The sequence below is a fragment of the Cyrtonyx montezumae genome, unplaced genomic scaffold (genome assembly GCF_038088225.1).
Source record: "Cyrtonyx montezumae isolate F1298 unplaced genomic scaffold, pur_monq_1.0 scaffold_10, whole genome shotgun sequence".
NCBI lineage: Eukaryota > Metazoa > Chordata > Aves > Galliformes > Odontophoridae > Cyrtonyx > Cyrtonyx montezumae.
Window position 1 is genome coordinate 35,636,917 of NW_027071826.1, and position 15,935 is coordinate 35,652,851.

General features: G+C 40.5%; 1 protein-coding gene across 7 annotated transcripts in view; it reads left to right on the forward strand.

Moving 5' to 3' along the window:
* The first annotated feature begins 475 nt into the window (after nucleotides 1-475).
* Nucleotides 476-15,935, forward strand: part of MADD (MAP kinase activating death domain) — a 55,613-nt gene continuing 40,153 nt past the window's right edge. For 4 of the 7 annotated variants that reach the window (XM_065754893.1, XM_065754895.1, XM_065754894.1 and 1 more), the window contains exons 1-12: nucleotides 476-656; nucleotides 3,213-3,827; nucleotides 6,285-6,588; nucleotides 6,916-7,047; nucleotides 8,229-8,342; nucleotides 8,879-8,959; nucleotides 11,479-11,657; nucleotides 11,942-12,177; nucleotides 12,698-12,854; nucleotides 13,798-13,901; nucleotides 14,738-14,931; nucleotides 15,583-15,863. In XM_065754893.1, coding sequence (XP_065610965.1) covers nucleotides 595-656; nucleotides 3,213-3,827; nucleotides 6,285-6,588; nucleotides 6,916-7,047; nucleotides 8,229-8,342; nucleotides 8,879-8,959; nucleotides 11,479-11,657; nucleotides 11,942-12,177; nucleotides 12,698-12,854; nucleotides 13,798-13,901; nucleotides 14,738-14,931; nucleotides 15,583-15,863 — 2,459 coding nt within the window. In that variant the 5' untranslated portion in view covers nucleotides 476-594. Of the gene's footprint in view, nucleotides 657-3,212; nucleotides 3,828-6,284; nucleotides 6,589-6,915; nucleotides 7,048-8,228; nucleotides 8,343-8,878; nucleotides 8,960-10,668; nucleotides 10,726-11,478; nucleotides 11,658-11,941; nucleotides 12,178-12,697; nucleotides 12,855-13,797; nucleotides 13,902-14,737; nucleotides 14,932-15,582; nucleotides 15,864-15,935 lie in introns of all 7 variants that reach the window. The other 3 variants (XM_065754888.1, XM_065754889.1, XM_065754891.1) reach the window with 1 other exon arrangement.

Below are 15,935 nucleotides of genomic sequence, written 5' to 3' on the forward strand. Positions count from 1 at the left end.
CTCTTGTACTTCTCATGTGTTTTTCATCTCTTTCTGCTTATGTGGGTATGTTCAATTTCCTTATTTCATGATAGTAAAAAATGAACAACAAAACCACTGAATTTCCTTTTTATTTTTTTGCATTCCATCATACCAAGGAGGCAATGCCTTATTCTGCTCCTGCTGTATTTCTGCACGTGATGTGTGCTCTGAGTTGCACTTTTTGTCATTTTGCTCTAAATATAGTCACACAACTTGCTGCGTGTATGTTCTTTGGAAAGCTGCTCCTATTTCCACCTGAAGTGAAATATCAGCTGGCACTGATGATAACCCTGCATTTACCATTTATTTCCTGTGTTCCCATTAACAACACAAACTGTAATTCTGCTTGCCTCCTGCATTTTGTTTCTTTGCTGAAACCAGATCTTGCTAGAAAGATTTGGTGCTCTTGATTGTGCCTCTGACATCCTTGCTTTTCTTGATTATAGACTGAACTTGCTGGACATCTCCAAGTGAATTGCTCCCCGGGGCAGTTGCTCACAGCTGATTGGACAACTGGCAGTTGGGTTGATGAACGGGAATTCACTGAGATGACATAGGAAGGGATCAAGGACAATGGTGCAGAAAAAGAAAAGCTGCCCTCGGTTACTCGACTACCTTGTTATCATCGGAGCCAGGTAATGTGAAAGATTCTCAGCTGAGCTTTTGTGTAGGCAGTAGAGTGGGAACAAAAAGCACTTATGAGGCTATACTTTGTGATGGGAAGTGTTGTTGGAATGTATGCAGAAGGCATGCACTACAACTAGGGCATTTTTGGAAAGATACTACTGCAGTCAGAGCTTTTTAACTTGTGGTTTGCATCCTCCTCTTCAAGGGTCTACAAAGGGTGACTAAGAGTAGCCAATTTATATGTGACTCTCTGGTAGCTTGTATGTCTGATCGGCTTTGCTTCTGCTGACATCAGAACAGGGTGATGCACAAACTGAAAGTACCAAAAGCTGAATGTAAGTAAAATGCTAGCAGGGGTTTCTTTTCTAGCTTTTGAAGAGTAATCTCTAAACTCAATTGAAAAAAAGTCTGAAATTTGCTTTACTTGTCTGATTCTCCTTCTGATGCTTTATCCTCACAGAAACTACATTAATGCTTTTCTTTCTTTTTTTAATTTTTTTTAAGTCTTCTTAGTTACCAATTAATCAAATGTTATGCTTGACTACTTAAGGAGTGTATGAAATGTGGGGTTGGTTTTTTGTCTAATGTGCAGATGCTCAGCAAATATTATTTTTCTTCTTTCAGTTTATGTGATAAATTTCTGTGACTCTATTTAACGGGTGTGCTATGAAGTGTACTGAACTTTCATTTCCAAACATAAGTGGTTTTTGCGTATCAGCTTGTTGCTTTACCTACTTTCTTTTTGAAATGCTTTGAGTGCAATGTTGAGACTAAGTGGAGGAAATGACACAAGTGATTTCCTAAGTAATAATTGTTTTATTGTTGTATTTTACGGGCAGAGTAATTCAATAGTTTAATTATTTTCTCATTGTCTGTGGGGAAAAATAACCCAGTTTTCAGTATGTGGGTCAGAAAGTGGCTAGGAAATGAAGGAAGAAATGTTAACTGCCTCTTCCAGTAATGCTTATAGTGTCATCTTTTCTCAATTAAGGATTTGCTAGCATCAGTTCTGGACTTCCATACTACTCTTGCTTTTTGCTAGGCAGTAGTTACTAGATTGCTACTTCTTAGAAGGCTGCTGTCTCATTGAGCACTTCAACAGCTGCCAATGACAGGAGGTGGAGTTGACTGAAGTAGCTTCCACTGCAGATTCCTAAGGTGGTCCACTTGGCTTTTCCTATTTACATCTTATAATCTGCAGTACATCAGTAGCTGATGTCTTTTGGAAGTATTCCGTTTTGTTAGATGTAATTCTTCTGAATGTCTGACTGCCTTTCTGTCTTAAGTATGTATTACTGCGAAGGCATGAGCTTACAATTTATTCATTGGTACTTCGTTGGTGACTTTTTTAACTATTTACAGCCAAGCAGGCTCTTGAAGCAGTACTAATATTATTTGACATTTCTTCCTTGTTAGATGATGCATTTGTTGTATGCACTAATATATAAAAGGTGGTAGAGCTCTTATTTTCTTTTCCTACAATATTTTGTTATTTAACTGTTCAGGCAGCATGAATTCTGATTTGTTACCAGTCTGTCTTTTTACTAAAGCATGTTTACATTTTGTTTAATTTAATTGATTTTTTTGTTTGTTTGAAAGGACTGCAGTAAGCAGAACTACTTACGGCAGTGATTTTCTGTTGTAAATTAAAAGCATTTTATTAATACTTGTCTTTTTTTGTTTACTAAATCCTTATTACTGTAGAAAATGTCGGAACTTAATAGCAAAGGGGTCAGGCCAGAAGGAGACTGTTGGAGTTTTACTCCTACCTCGGCAGCTTCCTTTGTTTGCCTTGGCAGGATACTTTGATAAATTATTCCTAGAAACCACACAAGAAACAGTTCAAGTGTCTTCCTTTATAGGTCAACATAAATTCCAGGGATGTGGGATAGGTGGAACAAGGGGGCACAGGTCCGCATGTTATTGGTACTGTAGAATGCTTCTTATAAGAGCACTTATAACTGTTCTGCAGGGCTATAGTGAGATCTAGAGCGTTACCCATAATATCATACCATATCACTCCATCATTTATTTAAGCCCTTTTCTAGGAAATCCTTGGTTTCTCAGTTTTCAGTTTCTCAGCTTTCTGATTATTTTTTTTTTCATCTTGATCATCCATTGGATTCTCATCTGACTATATTTGGAGAAGGGAAAGTGTCTTTTCTACCCAAATATTCCCTGACCCATGCAGTTAAACTCATTTTGGAAATCAAAGTCAGGGAAATGTGACAGTACAGTATTCCCTTGAGAACAGTCCACTCCTGAAAGTCCTTTTTTTGACTTCTTTTTTGATTTGAACAGAGTGGCTTTTTGTTGGGCCTTTATAATGATGGTGTAGGCCTTTTCTATTGAACCTTTTTGTGGTTGTTGGGCTTGTGCTAGACTGAGAACTGTAGATGAGACGCTGCATTTCCCCTGGATGTTAGGGTTGAGAACAACCAAAGATGAAGCTGAGCTTGTAGGGCCCTGACGTGTTAATAGTGAGATGACAAAATTTTTTTCCTGACATTAGTTAACTCTATGTGCTTGTTGGTGTTTTATGTTTGTTTTGTTTGTTTTTGCAGGCAGCCAAGTAGTGATAGTGTTGCTCAGACTCCTGAGCTGCTACGACGTTATCCTCTAGAAGACCATGTGGACTTTCCTCTACCACCTGACGTTGTGTTCTTCTGCCAGCCGGAAGGATGCCTGAGTGTGAGGCAGAAGCGCATGAGCTTCCGTGATGACACTTCTTTTGTCTTCACACTCACAGACAAGGATACAGGTGTCATTCGCTATGGAATCTGTGTCAACTTCTACCGCTCCTTCCAGAAGCGAGTACCCAAGGAGAAGGGAGAAGGCACAGGAGGACATCGAGCTCGGGAGGGACAGAAAGTCACCAAGTCTGGGGATGCATCTGCACCCCAAGAGGATGTGGGCACTGAGAGTTCAGAGAGTGGTTCTTCACTGCAGGCCCCAAGTACAGAGCCTACCCCAGATGTGAATCGGTCACCGCAGAGTAAGCGTCTGGTCAAAGGCAGCCATCGTTCTCGGAACAGCACCCTGACTTCTCTGTGCATCCTTAGTCATTATCCTTTTTTCTCCACCTTCCGTGAGTGTCTGTACACCCTCAAGAGGCTTGTGGACTGCTGTAGTGAGAGACTGTTGGGCAAGAAGCTGGGGATTCCTCGTGGTGTTCAGAGGTATGTAAGGGGGGAAGAAATAACCTTATCCTCTCTCTGTTTCTTTCCACGTGTCAAATTGTCATGACATACTGCTGTGACAGGCGAGGTTGCAGAAGTTGGTGGTTAACCTTTTTGCTGTTTTAACGCAGAATCACAGCAGAAAAGGGAAATTTTTATGCTGTTTTGTGTAAGACTTCTCTATTGTGTTCTGTCACTTGGGTATGACTTTAATTTTGATGTTAATATGAAGTCACTGTGCTGTTAAAAACTGACACAGGCTCTCTGAAGCTGAGTTTCAGAACTGTTGCCATGATTATTGGCTTCGAGCATAAGCTCCATGGTAGTGCACATCAGGACTAGCAGTCCTCTGACAGGTTAGAAACAGTAAGAAATAACAGGGTGAATTTCAACTTAAAGGCAAAAGGAAATGGTGGAAGTATCTTTTCTGAGCTTATGAAAAATAATCTCAACTTCAGTGTGGAGAGAAGAGACAAGAGAAGCAGGAATGTCTGAAAGAGATGAAAGTACAAGATTTGAGGAGGAGGGGGAGGAGAGAGAGAAAACCAAGGAGTTGTCCATGAGGCATATGGAAATAGAGGTTTACAACAGCAAATTAAACAGTATCTTGGTGTATTATCTGTTATCATGCTAGGTATGTAGCAAAAGCAGTTGCACTATAGGATACAGAGGGAACAAGTATCAAGTGTATCAGTCATGGATGTATCTTTGTATTGTTGCGCCTAATGTTTGTGTTCCAGGAAGATATTTTTTGCTTTCCAACTCGTGAACTAAAAAGGGCAAATGTAAAATGAGTCTATGGAGAAGAAGGGAATTATCTTACTAGGAAGATGAGTGAGGCTGTGAGATAGTTCATAATCTGAGTTTTATATTTTTTATCCTTTCCAACTTGTCAGAAGTAAAATATGCCAGGGTGTCTGACACCTGTGTATTTGCAAGTTCCTTACCTCTTGCACTAAAGAGGAAGTCTTCCCCCGTTCACAGAGCAGTAATCTGCCTGTTGGTTTGCTGCCCTAGCGTAGTTGAAGGAGAGTGTCCTGGGTTTCTGGCTGTTTCCTGCATTGACAGATTTATCACTGCTCGTGTGGGGAAAAAAATATTCTCTTGGAATGGAAATAATTTTATTAAATTGAAGTATGAAGGGAGCTTATTTAATCACTTGGTTTAGCTTGATAATTCCTGAGGCAGAAAAGAGCTAAACTTTATGATTTTCTTCATCTCTATGAACTCATCTGAATTTGAAAGGAGTGTTGTTGATGTATTCTAGTGTTTGAATCATGTGTGGTATTTCAGAAATTTGATGTTGCTGGACATAATTCATAGAGTTGTGAGAAGAAGAACTGAGTGACAGTTGAAGAAGCTAAGCAATTAGGAAAGCTGCACGTTTGCATTATTGTGTGGTTTGTGAGCTGTGACCTGGAGAAGTAGAGTGGTTTCAGAGGTGTGGCAGAATAAAAGTGAAACTGAATCCTTAGAACTTGCAAAAGGTTGAGTGTGCCCATTAACAGCTTAATGTCCTTTGCATTACAAGTGGTTGAGGGAAGGCTGGTGGATGAGAAGCAGGTTTCAGATTGCTCTTCTTTTGACCCTTGCAAATTTCTGTAAGTTTTTAATCCTTTGAGGCGTCCAGTACCATTTTGGTTTTTTTAAGGTATGAACTGTAAGGTAGAACCTCTAATTTGAGCCGCACTATTCTGATGGATCTATTACAGTGACTGAAGATATTTATCAAGCTTAAGGTTTTTTCACAATTGCTAGAACAGATCCACAGTCATTGTGAATACAGTACTGCAATATTAAGGGCTGATTATCCCATTTGCCTCCCTTGTCAGATCCAGTTTCAAATTTTGAAGCTCTTACAGCCCTGAGCAGCACTGTACACACTTTTTGGCCAGCCTGCCTGTGATCTACAATTTTGGAGGTCAATAGTTTAGGGCATAGAAAAATGTCTTCTTTTTCTAAGGTTCTTAATGCTTCCCAGACAACTTTCAGAAATGTATGTTCTCAGCTGAAGTGCAGCCACTTCTGCTGTGGGTTACTCATCAGGACGATACAAGGTAATTTAAGACTCAGTATAGAAGTATTTTGCAATGCCAAAACATCTGGGACATGTTGGTGTGGCTTACCTTTATTATCCCAGGTGTGGTTCTCAGGAAGATATGAGAGTATCCTAGTTACATGCTGAATTTCAAGCACTTGGGTAACCTTTATGAACCATCTAAAAGAATGCATGAACTCCAGGACCAGTGACATACTTGTGTTGATTTCTGCCATAGAAAGATCTGTAGTTCCCCACAGTTGTTTCAGCCGGTTTAAGTGCCTACCTTCTCTTCCCTTGTCTGGCCAAGAATGTTAAGCAGTATCTTTTAATTCTTGGTGACTCTTGGAGAGCCGTGCCAACTGGCTGTTCAATGAAGCTGTCTAGAAGTATTAATCGTCTCATTTCTCCCTCTACAGGGATACAACGTGGCGGATTTTCACAGGCTCTCTCCTGGTGGAGGAGAAGTCTAGCGCGTTGCTACATGACTTACGGGAGATCGAGGCCTGGATATACCGGCTGCTGCGTTCACCAATGCCTGTTGCTGGTCAGAAGCGCGTGGATGTGGAAGTTTTGCCACATGAATTGCAGCCAGCTTTGACCTTTGCCCTTCCTGATCCATCCCGCTTCACCTTGGTGGATTTTCCATTGCATCTGCCTTTGGAGTTGCTGGGAGTGGATGCCTGTCTTCAGGTGCTGACCTGCATCCTTCTGGAGCACAAGGTAGGTAGGGTGGAGTTGATCTTTGAAGCTTTACCCTTTCAAAAACCAGGGTGGATTGGAGAGCAACTGTATACTGCAGACTTCGGTATGAATTTCCTGGAGTTCCCTGAAGGGGTGGGAAGGAATGTCTTTTTTTCTGAGATGCCAGTTTTGAAAAGTTTTGTTCTCACTCTAAAAAGAACCCGAAGTATGTTTTTAGATAGAATAATGGAGGGTCACAGCTGACAAAACAGGGTCTTGCGGGCCTTGAAACTTGTATGCTCCTGGTGGGGAGTACTGGAAGCAAATGGTTGCTGCAGGAGTTAATGTGAGTTTCTGTGGTTGCAGGTTGTACTGCAGTCCCGAGATTATAATGCGCTCTCAATGTCTGTGATGGCCTTTGTGGCTATGATCTACCCATTAGAATATATGTTTCCGGTGATCCCTCTGCTCCCCACCTGCATGGCTTCTGCAGAACAGGTACATCTTTTTCTTCATTGGTCTGCAAAGGATGTTTCTGTGATCTCTGAACGTGTAGAAGTAGTCCTTGTTTCCATCTACCATGATTCCTTAGGGACATTAGTAAATACTGCCTTGCAAAGAATGTTCTTTGAGCACCACTGACTATTTAAATTGTATGTTACATCTCTTATTTAAGATATCATTAAAGCCTGCTTGGTGAATAGTATAATTCAAAGAAGTAGCTTCTTTGAAACACAATAGATCTACAATATTATGACAAGACTTTACTCTTCCAACCTTGCCCTACCAACTAAGTATTAAGATTTGTTCGGGAGAGTCTATAGTAGTACTTAAGGAATCTTAAGGGGTCATGATTCAGAATGTAGAAACTTCTGCCTGCAGTTTATTTTTCTTGCAAGTAAAAAGTGTCAAGTTAGTTCAGCTGGGAGCCTGGATTTCAGCAGTAGTCAGCCCTGCAGGAGCTCATTATTTTGTTTGGAACTGAGTATTGGGGCCATTTTATTCCTTCAGTGCTGACCTGCAGCTGATGCTGCAGATTTGTTCTGTCCCTTGGAGGCAACCAGGTGTTCTAGATTATAGGATAAATTAACCTCCCAGGCAGCTGATCTCAAGCTGTTACATGTGTTATTGATTTAAGCCTTTTCCCTGTGCTGATCCCCTTATCAGAAACAAGAAATTCCCCTTAGGTTTTCCACATACGCTTATGTTTAAAAAAAATATATATATTTCTTCTGTTTTTTCTGCTGCCTAGACTTGTTATAGTTTTGAAATTAAATTACCATTATAAGGATAGAGGTAAGGATAAAGCTCTTGTGAAGGTAATACTACCTTTACAACAGCACAGACTCAATTTGAGCTGAGAGTGTACATACCTTTTTGCTTGGTCCATGACATTGTACGCTGTTAGCTTAGCTAAATATTTTCATTTGAGCTGTGCAGCTCTATATAAAGGTATCGCTGAAAAAATTATTTTTTTCTAGATGAGAATTAAAGCTCTTAGAACATGAGGGATTTTTTTTTCCTATTGTATGGCATCATGCGTGACTTACTTATCAGTGCTTTGTGTGTTATCACCTCTGCTGTAAATGTACTGTAGTTGTTTAAAAAATAAAAGTTGGCAAGAGTATGGTGATACCAAATGTAGAACTTGTCCTTATTACCGTGTCTCTGTCTCTCAGTTGCTTCTAGCCCCTACACCTTACATCATTGGTGTTCCAGCAAGTTTCTTCCTTTACAAACTAGATTTTAAAATGCCTGATGATGTATGGCTTATTGACCTGGATACCAATAAGGTAAGTGGATACCTATAAGGACTTGAGGCTTTGTTTCTGAATAACTGTGCTCTTTCACCGTTATACACACTGAGAGTTTAAGAATGTGCTTGTAGACTGGCCTCAGTCTGCCTTCCTTTGTCACTTCTGTCCTTAATTTGGGGATTTTGTTGCTTGTCAGTTTGATGTCTTTCCCTGATTCTTTTGTTCTTAAAGCATTCTTTTTCAGTTAATCCATCTGGCTATTTCATAGAAGGTAAATCCTCCATAAATGATAGAGCCGTCTCCTTGGGTAACTGTGATCCTGCCTGCTGTAGCCCTAGATAAGAATCTAGATCTGATAAGAGCCTTCCAGCAGTGTCTTTTGGCATGATTCTGAGACAAAGCATCCCACTTTCTACTGTGGAATGAACAAGGCTATTCAAAGGCAAATGCTTTTAAGTTTTATTCTATGTCTTTTATACCCCAGTCTCAGGAGCAGGGGAGATATAGGAGATTCTGTTTTGAAATGACTCCAGCAGGAGAATTTTTAGTTTGTTACCTGTGCTTAATTCCAGGTGATTGTTCCCACAAATGCTGAATCTTTGCCAGCACTGCCAGAACCAGAAGCTTCAGAGCTGAAAAAACATCTGAAACAGGTAATAAGCACTTTGGGGAAAGGACTAAGGCTTAGCAGATGTAGTGTTGCACACCTCTTCTGCTGTGCGAGTCAGCAAATGTAAAGCAAAAGATGTTAAAAGCAGGCTTGCAACATAGCACATCAGATGCCTGTGAATGAGATATCAGACTACTAGAATGCACTTGCTCAAGAAGGTGCCTATCAGGTGCTTTTGAAGGAGTCTACTTGAATGGAGGTGGCCACTCAGTAGAGTGATGGGAGTGACTTCTGAACCCTCTGAGCTCTCCTGTGTTTTTTTTACCATTGCTGTTTTCTGACAAATCTAAACCCGACATTTTCTTTGTGTTTTAGGTCTCTGTAGTTTCTTCAAAGAATTTCAGTCATTTTTGTTACCTGTTTATCCTTTTCTGTCTCTACTGCTTCCACTTTTGTAGGAGAACCACAGGACTAAGAATTTTCTGTGATGTATTTAAGATGCCTTTTTTATGTGGGCACACACAAAGAACATCCGCACGCTACAGCAGCATTTTAAGCATGAGCAGTGGTATTAAGTGACACAGTTATAAAGTATTAGGTATCCAGCTGCTGTTTTTCTTCCTTTATGCATAGAGCTAATTTGGAAAAGTCAGTGATCACAGAGGCCTGTGACTACAGTGAATTTATTATCCTGGTAAAAGATAATTTGAAATGCTCTTGGGTGCAGTAGATAGTTTCTATTTATTATTGTTCTTTGGGGTTAATTTGTTTCCAGTTGGCGCAGAAAGTTCCAGACTCCTCCTTTACATTTGCCGTGTAGGATTAAATCCTGACCTGATCCGTCTAGCTATGATCATCTGTGTTTCCCCTCCATTCACAGATCTGTGCAAGTTCTCAGTCTCTCCTCTCAGGTCCTGCTAAGCCATTAATCAGCTTGGGTCATCCTGGCTGATTGTGTCAAGCAGGTTTTATCTCTTTATTTCTGTTTTCCTTATGCATGCTGCATGCAGTACTTAAAGGTAAAGTTTCTTACAGACTTTATGAGGCTACCCCTCTCTCCTTATAGATCAGGAGAGGAAAGAGTGTGACCCATGTAGTAACCCAGTACTTACTGTCAGCTCAGATGGAAGTAATATGTTGCTTGGAATTTTGTTAGATCCACCTTCCCCTTCTGCCTCATCCCCTTCTGATTTCAGGTACTGTTGAGCAAAGTTCTCTCATTACAGCAAAGTTGAATATCAGAACAAATTGCAATTTCCTTAAACAACTTCTACTTATAATTGTTGGTATTGACCCAAACTCAGTCTTCGTTATTATATATTCCTATATTCATCATCACTGACAGTTGACTGTTGGCAAAGGTGAATGAGGTTTACTGGTTGCAATACAAAGTGGAGAAGACTGAATTGGAGACCGAGTTGCTAAGGTTAACACCTTTATATACCTTTGAATCTTAGAGTCAATGAGTAATACAGTGCCTGATTTTAAACTGCAGTGGAAAGTTCTTAGCTTCATCAATAAGGATTCTTTCCAAAACAACTGTAGCCAAATGTGAATATTTTGGGGATGTGGCAGTTAGACTTCTCTCCCTGTGCCTATCTTGCATCCCTTTTTATTTCCTCTCATTTGTGATATTTGGTAGTAATAGATTTATTATTTTTTTCCCCTTCATTTGTTTCTCTGTGGTTATGTGTTCGTCTTGGCTCTGATGTGCTGCTGGTGTTATCATATGATCTTCCATCTTGCCTCCAGTGTCTGGTTAGCATGACTGCAATCACTCAGCAACAGCTGCTCACTCCTGACAACAAGGTTCTTTATTTTTATTCTTTTCCCCTCGGTTTTCCATTTTACCCTTTTACTTTTATCTTTTGGTTTTACTTTATTTGTTTGTTTATTTTTGAGATTAAACTGATGAAGACTCAGTGGGCAAATGAGAGAAATGAGGGAGATTTAGGTTGGACCTGGGTATTAAGGACTGATTTACTAGTTATGCCACGCCTGTGTGTTTTCCTGAGGATGTTATGAGGGTTGAAAAGGATGGCTGCTGTATGGAGAAATGAAGACATTACTCAGATAAGAAATGTAGTTTGCAGACACACCAGAAGATAGGTGCCTGTGTGTTAGCTGTCTGCATGCTGTCCTGGGTTGTCAAACTCACTGATTGAACTGCCAAGTTGCAAAGCAAGTTATAAGGCATCTAGGTCCCTGTGCATGTTCTAATTACGCATGGGTGTAACCCTCCTATATGTTATATGGGTTGCCACACAACTAGTGGTCAGATTTGGATTGTGTTTTTTCGCATCGTGAGTGGTCTGGAGAAGCAGACTTCCATGCTAACCCTTGTGTGGTACTGAGGAGATCATTTGGACAGTCCACATAAAGGAGGGACTGGAGGTATTTCTTGACTCAGTGTAGAAGAGATGGTTTAAGGCAAATTTTTAGAGTGTGACCAATTGTTGTGATTGCCTAGAGTGCAGGGTAGCTCTAATCTATTGTTCCTTTAATAGTTTCTTGCTGAATATGTGCCTGATGCTGAATATGTGCCTGATGTCCTTTTGCTAGGCACTGGCCAGCATGAGTCTGAATACTCAGCCCATTCTTAATCTAGAGAAGTTCCATGAAGGGCAGGAGGTGCCACTGCTGCTGGGAAGACCACAGAATGATTTGCAGTCTACCCCCTCCACAGAATTCAATCCTCTGATCTATGGAAATGATGTGGACTCTGTGGATGTGGCTACCAGGTGAGACTGAAATGGAGAGTAGTGTTGAGTCTTCATCAAGCTTGCACTTAAGGGCAGCACAGGACTGAGAACACTATCGTTGTGTAGATCTTGGTGTTGTTCAGGTAAATTAAAACCAAGTGACTGATTGATTGATTTATAAAGTTTTCTAAGAAGACAGCTTCTTGCATTACATTACTGTTCTTCATAGATTTGAAACTGCCTAATGCATACCTTGTAAAGGTTTTCTGTCTTCTGTTAAGTTCCATGTTTTTACCTAACATATGTCCTTTGCCTTTTTTTAGGGTTGCTATGGTGAGATTCTTCAACTCACCAAATGTTTTACAAGGATTCCAGATGCATACTCGCACTCTTCGTCTTTTTCCACGCCCAGTAGTGGCCTTCCAAGCAAATTCCTTTCTTGCTTCTAGGCCAAAGCAAACACCTTTTGCAGATAAGCTTTCCAGGACACAAGCAGTAGAATATTTTGGAGAATGGTCACTCAACCCTACTAACTATGCTTTTCAAAGAATTCATAACAGTAAGTTTTGGTCTTCCCTTTCCTGCACTTCTGATGTCTTTCAGAAACTTGAAATACAGATAGATCTAGGGACAAACTTAGCTTAATACTGTATTATTCATAAAATCATAGACTATCCTGAGTTGGAAGGGGCACACAAAGATAATTAAGTTCAGTTCCTAACTTCACACAGGCCCATATCAAACCATATGACTTAAGAGCACTATCCTGACGCTTTTTGAACGCTAGCAGGCTCCTGGAGAACCTGCTACAGTGTAGCAGTCATTCTGGGTAGGGAAATCCAGTTCAAGAAATATCTTTCTATTTTTATGTATTTTAATGTTGCTCCTTTCTCCAGATAGTTTTATCTCCTGTCTTGTTTGCTAGTAGAGTAGAAACCTTATAGCTTTTTTTAACGAAGACTGTTCCCTGTTTTGTACAAGACTTAATAAGGGATAGCCTCACTACTAATGAGGCCTTTGACACAAAGAAATGAGTTCAGTTAACTCTCTTGTTTGTTGTTTTTTTTTTTTTTGTGCAGATATGTTTGACCCAGCACTGATTGGTGACAAACCTAAGTGGTATGCTCACCAACTGCAGCCCATCCACTATCGTGTCTATGACAGTAATTCACAACTAGCTGAAGCACTGAATGTCCCAGTAGAAAAAGAAACGGACTCTGACCCCACTGATGACAGGTTAGTGGGGAGGCATAACTTCAGCCACTTGACAGTTACTTCAGATTATGCTGGGTCTTCTCTACAGCATCTTGTTTGCAGCCTTTTCCTCTAGCCTTGCATGCTTTTGCTTAATGTCTTCTGTCTGGTCAGAATAGTGACATTGAAATAAATCGTCTCAATGCTCTGTTATTGTTGTAGCAACTTCTTATCCCTTTGATACTGTCTGCTCAAGCCTTCATTTAGCATGGTTCTCTATTTGTACTTTCCTGTTTTCTTCTGTTTCCCATATGCCACTTATCATTTGGTATTTTTTCCCACCCCGATGTTTTTTTTTTTCCTTCCATGCTGTTCTTTTTGTGGTGATTTCTTTTGCTGTACTACAGGCAATCCCGCTCATCCTACCACTCTTTCAAATCTTTAATCAAAGTCCACAGTTATGCAAAGCTCGCTAGTACTCCCCACTGCATGAGACTTTGTACATTCTGTATAGTGAGAATAACTTTTTGTTGGTATGTTTTTGGCCTTGTTTCCCGGAGTTTTGCATTAAGTTTTATCATCCTTCCTTTTCTTTTAGCATGTGAGATCTTTCAGTCTTGTACTTGTTTTTCTTTTATGTTCTACACAGCACCAGTAGTCCTCATGGTGGGAATTATTGTTAGTATTAAAAATGAGTGCTTTTCTTTTGTTTTCTAGTTGTCTTGAAGCTTCCTCCCCTCCTGTCATACACTAAGAATTCATATGCTACTCCCTTGTCACCTATGCTTGACCTCTTTACCTTTGCTGATAACTTTTAAATGTTTTCCCATATTGTCTCTTTTTACCTGTCCCAAATGTATTTCATTTGCTCTCACTTTTCCTGAAGCTGTCCCCTTAATCTTGCCAGGACTTGGATTTTTTTGTAGAAATGGTTTTATCATGAGATTTTTGCTACCACTCATCTCTTTCTCACCTGTTGTGGCAGTGGCAGTGACAGTGTCGACTATGATGACTCAAGTTCCTCCTACTCTTCCCTGGGTGACTTTGTCAGTGAGATGATGAAATGTGACATTAATGGTGATACTCCAAGTGAGTAACTTTGGGCTGCATTTTCACCAGGTCTGCATAGGTTCCTCTTCCACATTCACCTGTACTGAGGGGGTGGGGAAATGCCTCCCGAAATCTCTCAAAATGTTGTTCCATTATAATGTTGCTCTGAGTTAAGAGAGTCAGTTTCCAGTAGCAGGCTGAAGAAAGACATTTCTTTGGCATATATACTCCAAAAGACACTGGGAGGAGGAAGAACAGAAGTAGGTGCTGCTGAACAAAACTTGACTGACTAGATTTGGAAATCTGCTGCCAGTAGAAAAGGTGCAATATGGGCAGCAAATTATGAGCTTTCTCCTGCCTCTGGTTTTTGGTACTCAGTGCTGACTTTAATGAGTCACTTCATTTTATTGGGGACAGGAAAATGCATTCTCTTTGGTTAATACAGAGGCGGCAGCAGCAGCATTTCTCTTGACAGTGGGAAATTATTACTCTAATAATCAAAAAATGAAATGCAAGCATCTTTCCTGTACCCCAAGTAGAAGAAGTAACTGTCACAATTTGCAACAATGAAATTCTGTCTGAACTTAAAAAAAGGTTCCCATTGTGAGCATAGTTGAACAGATCCCAGGGTCAAAGGGGATTTTCAAGCCTTGGAGACTTTGAAAACTCAGTAGGACAAGGCCCTGGACAGCCTGTTTTGACTTTAAAGTTAGCTCAACTTTGAATAGCCAGTTGGATTAGATGACCTCCAAAAGTGCCTTACAACCTTTTTATGTGCTTCTGTGTTCTGCTGAGCAGATCTGTCAGTATTTTTAGTCAGATAGACAGAAGGCTAAAGAAGGCGATATCCTTAATGCAAAATGGTATATTTGCAGATGTTGACCCCCTGACTCATGCAGCCCTTGGTGATGCTAGTGAAGTGGAGTTTGATGATTTTCAAGAATATTCAGGAGATCTGGATGAACAGGCCATGGACAGCGAGAACTCCCAAGAGAACAACCAGCCTCGTTCAAGTTCCAGTACTACAGCCAGTAGCAGCCCCAGTACTGTCATCCACGGAGTGAATCATGTGTGTACTGAGATGAATTTAGCCCCAGGATGAGAGTATTAGGATATAAAGAGTGGGAGAAGGCACTTAATTCTTTCCGAATTAGACTGAAAAGCTAATTAGACTGAAAACATTCAGAAATTAAATTGCATGCACTTTCTGGACTCCAAGCAAAGTGAGGTTACCAGTATTCTCTTATGCTGAAACAGACCATTCCTGTGTGTAAAAGCTCCCATGCATTGAAGTGCATTATTAACATAGAGCAGTGGTCCAGATTGTGACTGCAGGAATGTCTTTTACACAGTCTGGAAAGATCTGTTGTTGGGGAGCAAGATGGGGAAAATCTTTAATCTGAGTTCATTTAGGAAGCGTGGGAGTTGATTCCATAACCGCAAAGCAGAGCTATAGGGAGCAGTTATCAGGGAGCAGTTATCCTGGCACTTAACAGTAAGATCTGTTTTACAAGGGAGAGAAAGCCTCTTGAGGAATGCATAAATACTGCAACTTTTCTACAGTTCTAGATTAGAGCAACAGGTAGTGGGATTTGGGTGGGGACCTGGAAACTGCAAAGACCTTGCAGAATTCCCAGTTTATAATAGTTGCTCTTGTCAGGCCTTTCAGTTTTAAGCAATTCAGATTGGCAAACAGGTGAATGATTTGTCTGGTCCACAGGAGTCTGCAGATTCAGCAGAGCTGGAGGAGAAGCTAGTTGCTGGATTTTCAAACCATCTTCCTTCTTTGCCACTACAACCAAGCTTTCCCAAGATGAGCTTTGATCGTCGTGAGAGTGACAGCCCAGCTATCAGCATGAACCCCTCAGAAGGGGTGGTGAGGAAGCGAGAGTATGATAACCCATACTTCGAACCACAGTATGGTTTTCCTACAGAGGATGAAGATGATGAGCAGGAAGAGAGCTACACTCCAAGATTTAACCAGAATCTCAATGGAAGCAGGTGATTTGTCCTTATCCTCCTGCCCTTTTGTATAGCAGCATGTCCTGAAAGGTAATAAAAACCTGAATGTTA